Source organism: Alosa pseudoharengus, unplaced genomic scaffold, assembly GCF_046254945.1.
Source record: "Alosa pseudoharengus isolate Yale_2024_CS ecotype anadromous, Long Island Sound unplaced genomic scaffold, YU_APseudo_1.1 YU_APseudo_1.1_scf_21, whole genome shotgun sequence".
NCBI lineage: Eukaryota > Metazoa > Chordata > Actinopteri > Clupeiformes > Clupeidae > Alosa > Alosa pseudoharengus.
In genome coordinates, this window is record NW_027468674.1 from 31,151,295 (window position 1) to 31,167,573 (window position 16,279).

At 43.7% G+C, this 16,279-nt stretch overlaps 2 protein-coding genes across 3 annotated transcripts; one reads left to right on the forward strand and one right to left on the reverse strand.

Moving 5' to 3' along the window:
* The first annotated feature begins 1,078 nt into the window (after nt 1–1,078).
* On the forward strand, nt 1,079–8,851 carry atp6v0cb (ATPase H+ transporting V0 subunit cb). The gene is made up of 3 exons (XM_076298605.1): nt 1,079–1,351; nt 7,063–7,246; nt 7,689–8,851. Exons 1-3 carry the CDS (start codon nt 1,279–1,281, stop codon nt 7,891–7,893), a joined length of 462 nt encoding a protein of 153 aa, XP_076154720.1. The 5' UTR covers nt 1,079–1,278; the 3' UTR covers nt 7,894–8,851.
* Nucleotides 8,852–9,736: 885 nt separating this feature from the next.
* On the reverse strand, nt 9,737–13,866 carry nubp2 (nucleotide binding protein 2 (MinD homolog, E. coli)). 2 transcript variants are annotated; one of them, XM_076299034.1, is made up of 7 exons: nt 13,806–13,866; nt 13,385–13,503; nt 13,026–13,224; nt 12,406–12,560; nt 12,163–12,273; nt 11,407–11,476; nt 9,737–10,017 (listed from the first exon to the last, which is right to left on the reverse strand). In XM_076299034.1, the coding sequence occupies exons 1-7, from the start codon at nt 13,819–13,821 to the stop codon at nt 9,878–9,880; spliced, it is 810 nt and encodes a 269-aa protein (XP_076155149.1). In that variant the 5' UTR covers nt 13,822–13,866; the 3' UTR covers nt 9,737–9,877. The 2 variants fall into 2 exon arrangements, with proteins under 2 accessions (XP_076155149.1, XP_076155150.1); XM_076299035.1 differs by lacking the exon at nt 12,163–12,273.
* Between the last annotated feature and the right edge of the window lie 2,413 nt (nt 13,867–16,279).

Below are 16,279 nucleotides of genomic sequence, written 5' to 3' on the forward strand. Positions count from 1 at the left end.
GTCTACAGCAAGGGGGATAATTTAGGGCCCACTCAAAAATATATCATAGCAGGGCAACAAGCATATTTGGCAGGCATTTGACTGAATCAGCCTATTTCTCCTGCTTAGTGGGCATTTAAACAAGTAGCCTACTGATTCGTTATCCCACTCGAGGAATCCAGAACAAGGACTAACCCCTAAATTTACTCAGAACAGCGTCAGCATCTTATTGCATAACATTTCTCATTCATTCACAAGGGTGGGGGGAAGAGGCACGTGCTTTCTTCCAATGACCTTCACGTGTGCTCAGTATAGGATACGTAGGCTATGGCAAATAAGCCTCTGTAAAAGCTTGGGTGCGCCTCTGAGGAAGTCGTGGATAGGCTACGCGATGCTGATGCTGGTGCAGGAGGGGAGAGTTGACCTCTCTGCTAAACTGGAGGTTGGGGGGATGCGGTCCCTGCTGTGACTCACCCACTCCATCACCCATTCCTCTCTCTCTCTCTCTCTCTCCTTTTACTCAAAGCAATGCAGCGGGAATCTCCTCGCCCTCCCCCAACGCGCGAATCCCTTGTACGCTTCACACCCCACTGTGAACGAAACATTCAGACGTGGTAGCCTGACCAAACAAATTATGCTCTTTGCAGTATGTGTTTATTTTTGGAGTGAAGACAATAATCAACATCTCCTATATCAAATAATAGCCTAATAAAAACGACATATTTTGTTGGCATATATTATCGCATAAAGATAGGTAGGCTAGTTTATTCCATGGTTGATATTTCGTGTCCACACCCTCACATTCATCCTATCATTTTATTCTAACAGAGAAATGCTATAATATCAAAGGGAAAGCCTGCAGCGGAGTGAACCAAAATCTGCTTAGCTGGGGGATGACCTTCAACGAGTAAAGTCTATGGAAAAGGCAAAGTTGACATCAGAGACGCTATTAAGGCTATACTTGTTTGTAGCGTTACTTAATAACCTAGTTTAGATTACTGCTGTGAGAAATCTATGTGTGTTTTAGTTCCGTCATTTTTGCATACCCCCACTATCGATTGGTGAAGTCCCTGTTTCTTGTCAGGTGATATTTTCCCCTTCGCCATTTTGTACTGCTGCGCCGGGAATCTATCAGGAGAATCGTGACTAGACCTTTCTACTGCTGTTTAGGTGGCCTGTCAACGTTTCCCCGCTCGGAAATTCACATACCTAGACCGTGGCCTTTAGTAGTTGAAAGAACCCATTTAGGGACACTTGCCTTTAAATATTTTTGTATCATTTTGTACTGTTTGAGAGAGAATGTCGTCCGACAGCCCCGAATACTCTCCGTTCTTCGCTGTGATGGGCGCATCAGCGGCAATGGTGTTTAGTGGTAAGTGCTTAAATCAATGTAATTGATGTAAACCTTGTCATTATCATTTGTCTTGTATATTTTCATGTCATCGGTTCATTTACATGGTTGTTATCTCAGCGTTGCATTTTACATGGCTATGTATTACTAACGTTATCTACCGCCAGGTAATGGCAACGTCAACTCAATACGTGTTGGCAAGCTAGCTAGCATTAACGTTAGCAGCTAGCTAACTAGCTATCGATGTATCACCTGCCTTATCCTCGCTACGCTAGGTAGCAGCAGCAAGCCAAATAACCAGATTGCTTGGTTATAAATCAATGGTGAGACTTTATTTGTTTGTTTCCTGCCACTGAATGTAATCGATGGTTTTGTATTGCCAGCGATTGCCACAAGAAACCGTCTCGGTAACCAGCTGTTGAGACTAGCTAACTGGCGGATATGGCTTGCTTTCTAGTTAAATTAGCATTCAGGGCATCAGGTGATGCTTAGTCGTTTTGTTAGCAGCTAGTTTGCCGACTTCTTTGCTATTGATGGATTGCTTTGCTAACCTTTTCTGCTCTATTCCTATGCCTAACGTTAGGGAGTCATCAAATGGTTCTCCTTAGCTAACCTTAATTTGTATAACTTTGCGTAGATTTAGTGGTTAGCCAACATCATTCACTTAAAATGTCATCCATAAATTGTAGTGACGACTACATTAGTCAAGCTGGCCGTTATTGATGTTTTGCCACTGACTACATATTAGCCTGCCAAGCCATTCGGTGCCCGATTTGCGAATGTCGTGGGTTTGCTAAAGGGGAGCAATCGTTATCATTCTGTTTAGCTAGATTCCTCTAGATCTACTCTGCGAAGTAGCGTCGTTGACATCAGACCCTTCTCAATTGAGAGTGGGTCTGGTAAAGGTTCATTGACTTAGAACTTCCAGCAGGGGCGTAACTAGCAGTGAAATTAAAGGATTATATGGTAAATATGCTAGTAATATGGTTTTGCGAAGGCTTCCCATTTATAGGTAAGCAGCCTTATTTATTGATAATCTTGAATAGCATCTCGTCCTCATATTACATTATAGTATGTATGATCCCAAATGCCGTCTCAAACCAATGACCGCAATTGAAGTCTGACATGTCCCTTGGTGCATTGCTAGTCTTATGACCAATGGAAGTCACATGTAGTCTTACGTTCTCAAGCAGACTGTTTTCCCCACCCGCTGGCATTTCAACTGGTAGACCTGTGAAATGGTCAATGTGGCAGGTCTGTGAAAGTTGACACTGTGCCACAGACAGGATGATTGGAATATCGACTAACTGCTAATTGGTTTGGCCAGTTAGTTGTGACCCAGTGTAGACCTCTGTGGTCTTTTAGGTACCATCCTATTGCTTGCAGCATTAGGCTATTTCACACAGTTGTACTGCCTGTCCTATGCAACATATCTTTGGCAAGTCAGTCACCAAGGCATTGCTCTCTGTGGCTTTGTGAACTATATGCTTCAAGAGGCAGAGCTACTCCCTGGTGATGTGATTGAGACAACATATTCTCACTGACCTTTACATAAATTGGAGGAGGATTAAAATATAACACACACACACCACCCCACTCCCTACAACCCCTAGTCTAATCCCAATGTTGTTACATCAGCCCCTCAGCCTTCTGCTTTGAGTGCTGAACTGCCTATAGATGACTACTGTGTGACCCCCATTCATTAATCCCTGGGCTCTGTTGCTCATGACATGCATCAGTCAGGTGATCAGAGGTAATGGACCGTCACAAGGGTGATGATGTCATGTGACAAAGTTCATATCATTTAGATAGATAGATAGATAGATAGATAGATAGTTTATTGATCCTCAAGGGGAAATTCAAGAAGTTTGATAGTCTTAGTCCAATTCCAACTGAATTAGAATTGTGTGTCTGAGTGGAAGGAATGTTTGACTCCAGTTTCGTGTATTTTGTATCAGGATATGAATATCCTTGGTGGAGTTTTACTATGGTTCTATGGAGCCTAGTTTGACAAGAAACCAGAAACGAGTGTACCTGGATGACTTAAAATCATCTGTTATGTATAGAAGGTTGGATATAGGAAGGATGCTTTTATGTGCCTTTGTCCCTGCGTTTGTGCGTTGTTTGGCATCCAATGACTCACCATGCCGGTCAGATTGCTCACTGTGTGGAGCCAACTCTGACTCAGTGGTTCTGGAGAAGTAGCCTGGATGCAGTGTAGTGTACCCAGGCCTACATGTGCACAATTTTGGTGATGACTCTTCAAATCGTACTCCCAAGCTCATATTAGAATTCCATATTTCCAGAGAAGTAACTAACTACTCCACTAGGCCTGGGTCAGAGTGTGTGCACCTGCTTCGCAGCATTAGAACTCGCATAGACTCTCAATGCCACGCGCCGAGTCAGTGGCAGAGTTTTCCATGATTCATTGGCAGCCTGTTTTTGAGTCAGAAACACTACATATCCACTCGGTTATATAGTCCCGTTTTTTAGTTTTTTTAATCTCCATGAAACATCTGTGTAAAGAAAAGGAAACGGAGTAGCTCCTTTACAGACTATCATGTGATGCCAAATGACTTGGGCTTTTGTTCTCTACTAACAACGATAGTGCAGTGCATCTGTAGGAACATGTGCACTTGTTTCATAGAATGTACAGACTGAGTAGTATAGTGTGTGTGTGTTGCAAGAGTCTGGATGTTGTTTTTGTGTATGCATTTTTTGTATTATAATTTTACACAAGTTTAATGTGACCTGCTCACAGCACTGTTTCACACATCTATGGTAAAGGCAGAGGGAGGAAGTGAGGGGGAGAATAAAAGCTCTTTACTTAAGCCCAGGATTAGGATTAAAAAAAAAAAAAAATGATGCTGCCTCTGGGATAGCCCATCAGCACCCGTCCACTGTCTCCTGTACATGAACACGCACACCCGCTCCTTGCGTTGACTTGTCGGACATTTCCCTTATCTCCGTGTCTCAGGAGTCCCCCTGCATACTCAGATATGTGGTTTAATCAAACACAGGACCTATTAAAGTGACTTTATATACTCTCATTCCTGCCCTCTGATTGGGAGCCTGGTGTTTGTATCTGTGGTGGTGGTGAGGAGGCTGGCTGCTGCTGACAGAGGAACGGACATCGGTGTGAAATACTGGTCCAAAACCACCATCAGCTTAGCCCCCAAGAGAGAGCCTCTTGAAATGCCCTGGTGTTCAAGACACTGGGTTTGGTGGTATACGGTCACTTCAGTGTTTCCCCATAGTGGAGGATGGCAATTGTATGTCCTGGCTTAGGCTGGGGGGGGGGGGGGGTCATTCTTTATTAGGGTGTTGGCTTTATCCAGTTAGCATGGGCTGCTTTGTTGCCAAGATGCATGAGTGAGGTCATCAGTCATAGTCGGTGGACATCAGTAATATGGTGTTTTCAACTCTCTTATTTTGGTGCGAAAAAGGGGTAAGATTCAGATCAGTCATTTTCCTATTTTCTGGGCTGAAGTAGCTGAATGAATTAGAATGCTAGTCCGTCGGTCTCCACCTAATAAAGCTAATTGAGCAGTATTAAGCAGACACTTTTATTCAAAGCGTCACAGACTTGCAACGGCTGGTTCAGGATTCAAACTCGATCGACCGATTGTCAGTTATGTTACTGCTTTCTCTCCTTTCATCTATGGTTCAGCCCCATTGTCCTACTAAACTGGTTGGCCTTCCAGATCAAGGGTAGTCTTCTCCCATTCAGCTTGTCTGTGTGGGTGTGTTGTCTTCTGACGCAGACCCATCTCATTAAGGCCACTCGTGCTCTGTGCGTAAGTCAGAAAGGGTAATTGATATCTGTATTGATCTGGCGGTGGGGAGGTGGGTGGGGAGGAGGTGTGAGTCACAGTGGCTGGTGGCAGTGTGCCATCTGTGCCCAGGAACCCGTCTCTTCACCGCCGTCTGATGCCATCTGTCACAGAGACAGGATGACACACACACACACACACACACACACTTCGGAGGAGGAAGATGAATCCTCCACGTAGGGGCAAGAACAAGAGATGAATGCTTCCTGTGCTGTGCCCTTGCATCCTATTTGAACACAGTTTTCTGGTTGGGGAAAGGGAGGCGAACATCCCCCTCACCTCAAGTGACCAGCACCATGCTGCACTACAGACTCTGCAGCTTCAATCAGCTAATGAACATCAGTCCTGCTGCCAAAAATGGATGCTGCATCAGCACTTCCAACAGTTAAATATAGCAGCAGTCTCTTTGGATTCCAGATTTTTTCTGCAACTTTGTTTTAATGTAGTATATAGAATAAAGAATAATTCTCTCTTCTCTTTTCCTTTGGGGACATTTTTTAACTGTGATTTTTTTTCCTGATTCTGCAATTAACGGCAGCACGGCAGCCTTTGCAATCAACTAATTGCATTAGTTCAAATTGTGATTTCCAGTAGAAATTGATTAGTTGTGCAGCCCTACTCTGTACCCATCCCATCATTCCTCACCACTCTGTTCTCCGAGCTCTTCTCTCTCAGTAAAGAGCTGATTCCACACTGTGCCTATCGCCCCTCCACTGCATCCCCTCCCTTGCTCATTTCTCGCTCTGTCTCCTTCCCCGCCCTTTTTCTGACGTCAGCCACTGTGCGTGTCCTCTGTGAATGAGCCCGTGGGTTTGTGATTTGGAGGACTGCAGGCCACTCGTACACATAAAGCCAGGGTGCAGGGCTCTGGTGTGGTGCAGGGTTTCCTCTGTGTTTGAGGTGACCGATGCGAAAGGAAGCACGGCAGGTCATGGCCATACATGGTGGCCTGGGAGCAAATCTGACCTCCATTGCACTGACCCCCACTTCAGGACTTAATTTTACCAGGCTTTTAGCCAGTCACACTGCTGCATGAGATGCAATCAGCTCTGTGTGGTAGATGTTATGAGAATGCTAACAGAGGGTTGAGAAATGATTAGCTCCATTACATTGGTTTTAACTATTTTTTTTATTTCACGGAAATACCCGCATAAATTTAGACATGTTCTAGGAAATGCAGAAGTATGTCACACCTGGTGGCCTCAGTGTTCAGCAAAGCATGCACGCAAAGTGGGCTTGTAGCTTTGCTTCTGCTTGTTTGTTGGCGTATTGGCTTCTGCCTGTTTTTTGGAGATTCTTGGCACGATGTAGTAAACCCATCTGAACTGTTGTCTCACTCGATATCAGGGCCATGTTTGACTAGGGCATCAAGGCCATTGATAACTGTGTCCTTCAAATCGGTAATGCTGACAGCCTGTAGGTGCACTGAAAATCCAAGTGTTTTACTTGAATTTGAGGTGGTGTGTGTTCCCCATGTAACATTCTCATACTTGCAGAATGGAGAACGGCATGTGCTGGCTGGCAGGACTTGTTAAGTTTGAGTAGCCTCCATGTCATGAATGGGCTTAATTGTTTTAAGAGCTATGGTGCATTCAGAGCAGCCCTAGTGGGCCGTCATGCTGAACTCTGCTTTCTCTTCCCCTGTGCAAGAGGCACACTCAGCACTCCATCTTCCTCTTTTTAATTAACTGAAACCCAAACCCACCGTATGGCCTCTCCGCGACCTCTGCGCGCTCCCATCCGTCTCTCTTGCTCCGTCCGGTTCGTTTGGACGATGCTGGACTTAAGCGTCTATCGATCTGTGTGGTCTGCTAACCTGTTAGCGTGTTGTGTTGAAGTGGTTCAGTGGATTGTTTTCTGAGTATCCCGTTCTCCTTCTCTCTTCCCCCCCCCCCCCAGCGCTGGGCGCCGCGTATGGCACGGCCAAGAGTGGCACGGGCATCGCTGCCATGTCAGTGATGCGCCCGGAGCTCATCATGAAGTCCATCATCCCAGTGGTCATGGCGGGTATCATAGCCATCTACGGGCTGGTGGTGGCTGTGCTCATCGCCAACAACATCTCAGAGCGGATCACGCTCTTCAAGTGAGTGCCTGGGGCTACTTTTTGATCTCTCTCTCTCTCTCTCTCTCTCTCTCTCTCTCTCTCTCTCTCACACTCTGTCTCACTGTCTTTCGTTGGGTCTGTCTGGTCTCTTGTTGTACTTGTTCTCCATTTCCTGTGGCTTGCTCTGTCTCTAACACACCAGTGCAACCACACGGTCAAAGCCACTGAGACTACACTGGAGCCACAGCCACTGAGGTCAACCTCTAACCTTTTGTGTGTGTGTGTGTGTGTGTGTGTGTGTGTGTGTGTGTGTGTGTGTGTGTGTGTGTGTGTGTGTGTGTGTGTGTGTGTGTGTGTGTGTGTGTGTGTGTGTGTGTGTGTGTGTGTGTGTGTGTGTGTGTGTGTGTGTGTGTGTGTGTGTGTGTGTGTGTGTGTGTGTGTGTGTGTGTGTGTGTGTGTGTGTGTGTGTGTGTGTGTATAGGAGCTTCCTGCACCTGGGCGCAGGGCTGAGCGTGGGTCTGAGCGGCCTGGCCGCGGGCTTTGCCATCGGCATCGTGGGAGACGCGGGCGTCAGGGGGACGGCCCAGCAGCCCCGCCTGTTCGTGGGCATGATCCTCATCCTCATCTTTGCCGAAGTGCTGGGACTGTATGGGCTCATCGTGGCCCTCATTCTCTCCACCAAATAAACCACACCTCCACCATCCTTTGCTGCTGGGAGGGATGGGAGGGGCCTGTTAAATCTGGGAGGGGCTGGGAGTGGGAGAGGGACGTCTGAAACCAGATTGAAAAAATAGTATCAAATGTGGGGTTTAAAAAAATCTAAATATTTAAAGGAAAAAAAAAAAGCTCCATAAAAATATGGTCTTTCAATGTGTACAGTTGTTTTGATTTGATAGTCAACCTCCTGTAAATGCGCAATGTAGTGATTTTTGTCTGTTCTGTGTGTGAAATATGAAAAAAGGTGAAAAAACAGATGATTCTCCTCTCTTCTCCAACACCCTCTTCTCATTCCTCTGTCCTAGTGGTCAGACTCTGAGGTCTAGCAGTGCTCCTCTTTGTTGCAGACTGATGACCTCTCATCTGGCTACTTCCCGTCTCTTTCTTGTGGTCATCTCCTGGGCCAGCAAGGTCTGATTTGTGTGCTCCGTCTTACACGGGAGCTGGTCCTGTTAGGTGCAGGGGATCCCATCAGTAAACTGGTTGGGAAAAAAAATATCTTAATCTATGTGGATGAAATGAAATTGTATGGAATAGTTTTTTTTTTTGTTTTTTTTAATTTTGTCATTTTTTCCACTGATTTTATTTATAAGGTAATGACGCTGTACAAATGGAGCAAAGATATTTGGAATCCCCTTAGTACATATGATGTAAACATATATACAAAGATATACATTATGATCAATAACTATTAGTTAGCAATCTGCACTGTCGGTTAAGTGTACCGTGATTGGACATTCTATGGTTGTGTAAACTGGTTCTACTGGGATTGCCTCTGATGTGTGTCCGTCGGGCTGGGAGTGTGTAAGTTCGATGTGTAACTGTGTTTTGACTTCTCACACGTGTGTTTCTCCTTTAGTAACTGCTGTCTGGTTGTATTAAAGGTGTGTGTGCCCCGTGGTGGCTCTCACAAGTCTAATTTCCAAAGAGTCTCCATCCTGTTCTCATATGTGCGCAAACCATAGATCTGTATCAGTGTAGATGACAGAAGATGTTCAACGTCTGTGTGCTGTTACTTAAGATGATCTTAAACATTAAGTAGACTGTACAGTACACATTGGGTGTTCAGAAGGTTAGTCCACAACCATTTCCTACCAGAATGTTTGTGGTGATTCTATTTAAGGAAATACCTTCTGAAATGTAACAGCTTTCCTCATCCCTCATCCCATCATAGCATGAGTGTAAAGTAGGAGATTTCTGATTATTCCAAGGGTTTAGAAGGTTAAAGCAACAACAAAAAACTTTTCCTCTGTCGCACGCACGCTTGTTTATCCAGCACTGGCTTTTGATTTTATGAAAGTATGATGATTTCATGATTTTATGAAAGTACAATGTATTGCGACATCAGATGCAAGTGAAAGTTTCTTATGTCTCATTCCATGGAACTACAGATCCGCTACCCGATCTGGCAAACTTACATAGTGCGGTTATAGCCGATAGAGGGCCGCGAAGCGAATGCAGAAGTGCCGTTCACCCTGTTAGGAGTTGATTAACCACTGAAATGATTTTGGAAACATTATTTTAAGGTACAAAAAACTCTTTGGTGTTGCTTTAATAGCTAAAGTCAAAACCTCTCAACTGTCAAGTTGGGTGACTCCATTTGGCCTCTAAATGATAGTTAATGTAATTTCTCCATGAAATTACATTAACCATCATTTAAACACATGAGCATGGTTTGAAAGGGGTCATTTCATTATTCTAATAAACTCCTGCAAAACACTGGGTCTCAGCAACACAGTATCTCAGACCACTGAAGTCTTTTGGACCCCCCTCAAGGAAGAGACTGACCAGTTGGAATGGGACTACCCCAAGTAAGTTACAAAATCATTTTATTTTTAAAATTCAAGTTTTAGCAAAGTAACAATACACATATACACAATATATAAATGATTTATGCAAGCATGTAACTACAGTGCAGACTTGGGACTATAAGTGGATGTGTGGTTGGAGAAGTCAGTCATCCTCCAGCCTGCTCTGCAGGGTGTTTGCAATGGTGTTGATGGCACTGAAGGTGGCGCTCTTAGGAAACGCCTGCAGGAAGTCTTCACCCTCCTCTAGACTCTGCGTTAGCTGAGGGTCCAGTGGCACACAGCCTAAAACAAACACATTCCAGCTCTGATTCACAGCAGCTCTTGGACAATAATATTAATCTGCTATCATGTGTTCCATACATATCACATTCAAATGTAAATGGGGGAAATAATGCATATCAGCACTGACTGTATGAAACAGTAAGACATTTTCATTCCTCCTAAAATCTGGTTATGTTGAAATAGTTGTGGGTCAGTTCAGCATGTGATTTTCATTTCTCCCATGAACTGAATAACATACTAGCTATGTCCATTAAGCAACAATAGCAGGCCTTCTTTTATAAGACATCAATATCTGACACTTCATTTATAACTAAAATGACCTCTCAATGTGTGTAGGATGCCTCTGTATACTAGGGGTGTAACGGTAAACAAGTCACGGTTCTGTGTGTACCTCAGTTCTGAAGCCACGGTTCGGTTCATTTTTGGTACAGTAAGCCTGTAGGTACTGCTAACTTAAAATTCACTAACAATATTGTTGATGTGCAACAGGAACAGTAGTTTGAAAAGGTGTCAAACGTTAATTGACTAAACTGATATGGCCTGCTACTTCATATGTTTGTGTGGGGGAATTTGAATTTGAAACATTGTCCGCAAGCAAAAAGGCCTGCTGCTTAAGCAGTTCAGTGTGAATACATGTACCTTTACACCTATAGTATGGACCCATGCAGCTAGCCCAGTTTCAAAAATGACTAGCACTGCTATCTCCTGATATTTAGCTCCATTCGTGCCATGTGGCAGTAAAGAGCCGATCATGTGCATCATTTATTACTGATAGGCTATTGATCAACCAGTCTGTCGTGGCATCACTGGCACTAATGGAGATCTGACTGCTGTCTGGAGAGCCTGAGGGAGTGACAGCAGTTCATCTGCTGCACACCCACTCCCAGGCACAGCAGGCCTATCGGTGATCTGTGGAGCGGGAGTGACCTTGAGCTTTGCCTGTTTCTAGATGAGAGGGGGTCCATCAGCTAGCATGGCTGATAGTCACAATGCTAAGCGGATTTAATAGCAATTTAGCCAGACGTCTTCTAAGCAATGCTTCTATGTGGCAACAACAATCCTTGAACAATCGTGAATATTTTGTTAAATGCACATGCAGAGGAGGGGCAGCGGGCTACGAGAGAGAGCGGGGCGGGGCAAGGAAAGGCTGCGTGTGTAAAAAGCGCAGCTCAATGGCAATGCAAGGATTTGATCTTATATTTAATTTAAATTAAATTACATTAAATTAAACATAAAATATATGTGGCGGCCGATTTTTATTGTGTGGCGCCCCGCCACAGATTAGTCAATGTCTGGGAAACACTGTAGGCAAACCGAGTGACAATTTTTTAGTGGGCTGCACTGCCATCTAGTGGTTAAGATCAGCAGTGAAGCAGGGCAGCAGCTTACCCAGAAACTCTGATCCTGTCAACTTGGCCAGTTCCTCTCCCCCACCTTTGGAAAAGATGTTACTGCATTCCTGCACACACACAAAGTGAACATAGGCTTGTCAGGGATTTCACAATATAGGTTGTTAGCATAGTTGTTCATTTACATATACAATAAAAACTGTTTGAAAATATATGCCATAGATATGCATATCATAACAGCCTCAACAGTACTGAAACAGGAATCTAAAAGCTCGTCTAATGACAAGAGAATTCTCTGAGGCATATGGTGAAAATGCTGTTATTCGTGTCATTTTCTTTGTAAGAGTGAATACATTTAAATGAATGTGAAGTTAAAAGAAACTCTCTCTCAGTACTGATTTAGTTCAGGCTCTTCATCTAACAGTGACACTTTTCCATTCCACAGACAGGAGGCCTGTGATGAAACCACCTGACTGCTGACTCTAGGACTAACCTGCCCCATATCTGACCACTTTAAGCCCCATATTTGACCACTTTAAGCTTTCTAGCCTAACAAAGCAATGTGCTTATCACAACATGTGCACTGGCATTTCCAAAATAAAAGAATCACAAGGTTGTTGTTTTTTTTAAATATCTACATGTGAAGTTGTAAGCTGTGGTAAAGTTTTGAGTGTGTGGTGGGGGAGTGGATAGGGATCGTGTGTGTGTGGGAGGGGAGGGACGACGTGTGGGAGAGAAGGTCATGTGTGGTCATGCATGTACGTGTGTGTGTGTGTGTGTGTGTGTGAGCACTCACGGAGCAGTGTGGACACACGAAGCCGCTCATGTTCTCAATAAGCCCGAGGATGCGTACGCCTGTCTTCTTACAGAAGGTAATCTCTCGCCGAACATCTCCAGTTGACACCGCCTGCCACACACACACAACCATGAGAAGAGGACTGATACTACGATACGACTGATACTAAGTCATCCTGATGGCCGTGTCATACATAGTATACATTTCAGCCGTGTGGTTAGTATTTCAGCGCAGCTGTTGTACCTGTGGAGTGGTGACCAGCACGGCACCGTCCACTCTGTGTTTGCGGAGATTCTCCAGCACGGCCAGATGCTCATCTGATGTTCCGGGCGGCGTGTCCACCAAGAGGATGTCCAGTTCACCCCATGCTACATCACTCACAAATTGACCTATCAGAGCTGGATGAAACGACAGGATGTCAGGTGAGGAACGTTGGCAACTGAAACACAGCACTGTTACTCTCATTCAGGGTTCCCACTCTAAGTCAAATGTAGTAAAAATAGTACAATATACCAACCAATGATTTCAGAGCACCCGCATAGTGGTCAAGAATCTTTTACTTGCGGGAGATGATTAAATAGGCATTGAATAAACACAGTTAGCTACTCAAGCAAGCCGTAAAGCTAATAACCAGATATCAATTCTGTGTGGAAATATATTTGTATTAATGTATTTTGGCCAGTACATTTTAAACTGCTATAACAAAATTCCCTGATATTCCATGACTTTGCCTCAAAAATGATGAAATTCCCTGACTTTCCATGTCTGGAATAGACATGATATTCCAGAACTTCCATGACCATGGTGTAAGAGGCTCTTCATCTTCTGAAACCAGAGCATGCATTCTGTGTCAGAGCTGATACCTGTTTTCTTGGGGCCCCTCCATACCACAGCCTCATCTGGGTGTTCCAACAGGAAGCCAATGGACATGAGCGCGAGGCTCTGCTGGGTGTCTGCATAGACGGGCACCCAGCCCGACTCGCACTGGTGCACCTCCGGCCGACACACTCGCAGCATGCGCGGAATACTAGGCCCACATAGATCCACATCCAGAATGCCCACCTAAGACAAACAAATCCCTTCTGTTTATGTGCTTCGTCGTGAACTTAGGCCGACAGTCAACACTCTCTGGTCACAGAGTAGGCTACATCAGAAATGAACAGGTAGGCCTTCATGTTTTAAAACAGATTGCAGAGAGACTATCTCCCAAGTCGTAGCCTACCTTTTTACCGGCGTGTCGGAAGGCCAGTGCAAGTTCTGTAGTGATGGTGCTTTTCCCGACACCTCCTTTACCTGACAGTACCAGGACGACCCGACGGACCTGTGAGAGGCTTGTTCGATCTAAGTGAGAAGGAGAGGTACAACCAAGCATGTAGTGTAAATAAAATGATCGGAAATAATCAAATTATTGTAAGTGAAGCTTTGAATAGCTCGCCTTTCGGGGGAAAAATAGTTCGGTTGCAGAAATGATCCGGTTTAGGAAATCATGTGACGAAGTTACAGCAAACTGCACAGCTACAATACTTTGTTAGTAGGAGACTGCACTGCTCACTAACTGACTGGTTGGTTACACAATTATTCAAACGGCAACATTCTTTCAATATAAATATATTGGCTAAATAACTAGTAAGACGGTTACATACCGCTACTTTCTTCCATGCCGACAGGAGCTGATCAAAGTTTTCTTCCGCATTCACATGCGTCACTTCCGAAAAAGAACCATCCAGGTCTCCAGAAACAGTGGAACGCCCGCCTTTCGGATATTAGAAGCCAATCAAAGTGATCATCGTGGCTTGTGCGTTGTGTGTCCAGTGTATCTCCAAGCACAGCCAGAGCCCCCCTATGGCAAGCGATTTTAACATTTTCCCGCTAGACTGGATATGTATTGCAGATATCTGTAATTCAGTTTTGCCTAGTCAAAACGAACATTTTAGATATCCGCAACTGAATTCTTCCTATCCATAATCGTCATTTCAGATATCCACAAAGACATTCTTCCTAGGACAAATGACGCCACATTTGCCATTCATTTCTATGGGGTTTATCATTACGGATATCTACAATTCAGTTGCAGATATACACTATGTGAATTACGGATATCTGCAATTTAATTGTAGATATCTGCAATTCCAGTTAGAGATATCTACAATTTGATTCTGACTAGTCATAACTCCAGTTGAAGATATCTTTAATTCACTTCAATTCAAGATATCTACATGTTCCTTTTCAGATATCTTGAATTAAGTTTTGACTAGGCGAAATGACATTGTAGATATCTGTAAATGGAATTTTGACTAGTCAAAATGACGTTGTAGATATCTCAAACTGGAGTTAGGGATAGTCATAATTTGATTGTAGATATCTATTATCAAGTTATAGATATCTTGAATGAGTTTTGATTAGAGATATCTGAAATTGGAGATATCTATAACTTTCATTCTGCCTAGTCAAAATGTAATTATAGATATCTTGAATTAGAGTTTTGACTAGGCGAAATGACGTTAGAGATATCTGTATTGCTATGCAAATTAGGCCCGCATCCCACTTTAGGCGGGAGAAGAGCGTGTTGTTGTTCAAATCATCAAATCACATAGCACCTGTTAACTGTTAACTTTGTAATTAGCACCATGTCAGAGCAGCCAGAGGGCGAAGGAGTTTTTAATCGTCTTTTTAATGCTGCAGCCTATGCAAGACAGGAGCTGGCAGCAAGAATTGATGATTCAATGTTGCTTTGATTTTTTCGATTACAGCCAACACCATTATGAATGGAATTTCCTGTAGCTGGTGCTGGTGAATTTAGTAGCCTATAGGCCTACTAATTAATGTAGGCTACGACATTACAGCCTGCTTATTCTTCTTCCATTCATAGAAATAAGGAAATAAGCCCACTTTTTCTTCGATTATGTTGGGGAGGGGAAATTAGCTGACTGTCTAAGTAGATGGGCTAGCCTAGAAATCTAGACGGCCTCTGCTACGGAACTAAAGAGCAACGTCTTGCACAATAATTTGCACTAGTCATAATGACGTTTGAGATATCTTCACCTTTCATTCTGCCTAGTCAAAACTGAATTAAAGATATCTGCAATTGCCATTTAAGATGTGTGACGAGTTGAATGTTGTTTTCAATGACGTGAGGACAGATATCTGTAATTCAGTTTTGCCTAGTCAAAACTAAATTACAGATATCTCTATCTGACGTTTCGACTAGTCACAATTACGTTACAGATATCTTGAATGACAATTCCAACTATCCAAAATGTAATTGCGACTAGTCAGAAAGATGTTGTTGATATCTACAATGTTAATTCCAGATAGTCAAACTTAGCGGGTAAATGATAAAATCGCTTGCCATAATAGCCCGTCTATTAGACATTCTCTGGCACAGCCAAGTCAGAGCCAACAGCGCCGTCCCCTGATTGACAAAGTAGGCCTAAACAGATGACAGATGCGTTAATAGGCCAACCTACGTTGTAGCCTACTGAAATACCTGGATTAGATAAAAGGTGACAGCATTGGTGTTCCTCTGTTTATAACCTGTGCTTAAGCAATGACAATCTTGAAGGAAGAGTTTAGGGAAAATTGTGAGTTAATTAACATAAATAGTGTAGACCTATTTTGTCAATTTTCCAAAATTAATTTCAAATGATAAATTATTTGATCTCTGATTTCAAAATATAACATCCCTGGCCATAGGCCTTACATTCATGGTCACACCTGAAGTCATGACTGTAACTATGGATAAACCCTTAAGTAATGTGACATTGCCCAAGCTTTTCCAACTAGGCTATGCCACACTTCTGTGCCCATGTTTAAAGCTGTATAGCCTAGAAATCTAGACGTGCCCTGCTGCCAGGGCTAGTCTAGCAACTCTCCGTTGACTCGTGAGCTCTAGAAATCGAAACTAAATCTGGCATTGAAATCGTGTATATAGAGTCGTTTGTTGGGCTTAACATAATGATTGATGGCAGAGATGCAACGGTTTGGTTTGAATTCCCTGCTACATTGAAAACAAATATCCTATTGCGTCCTATTGCGTGCAGAGGGAATTTGAAAGACAACTGATTATCCCGACCCTCGGACTGAGCACTCCGAACGGTGAGTGCCCAGACCCTACATT

Coding starts and splice junctions, on each gene's coding strand:
- atp6v0cb (XM_076298605.1), top strand. CDS start 1,279: ATGTCGTCCGACAGCCCCGAATACTCTCCGTTCTTCGCTGTGATGGGC. Junction 1,352..7,062: donor AGCGGCAATGGTGTTTAGTG/GTAAGTGCTTAA, acceptor CCCCCCCCCCAG/CGCTGGGCGCCGCGTATGGC. Junction 7,247..7,688: donor GAGCGGATCACGCTCTTCAA/GTGAGTGCCTGG, acceptor GTGTGTGTATAG/GAGCTTCCTGCACCTGGGCG.
- nubp2 (XM_076299034.1), bottom strand. Junction 12,561..13,025: donor GAGGGGCCCCAAGAAAACAG/GTATCAGCTCTG, acceptor CGTTTCATCCAG/CTCTGATAGGTCAATTTGTG. Junction 12,274..12,405: donor TGCTGGTCACCACTCCACAG/GTACAACAGCTG, acceptor TGTGTGTGGCAG/GCGGTGTCAACTGGAGATGT.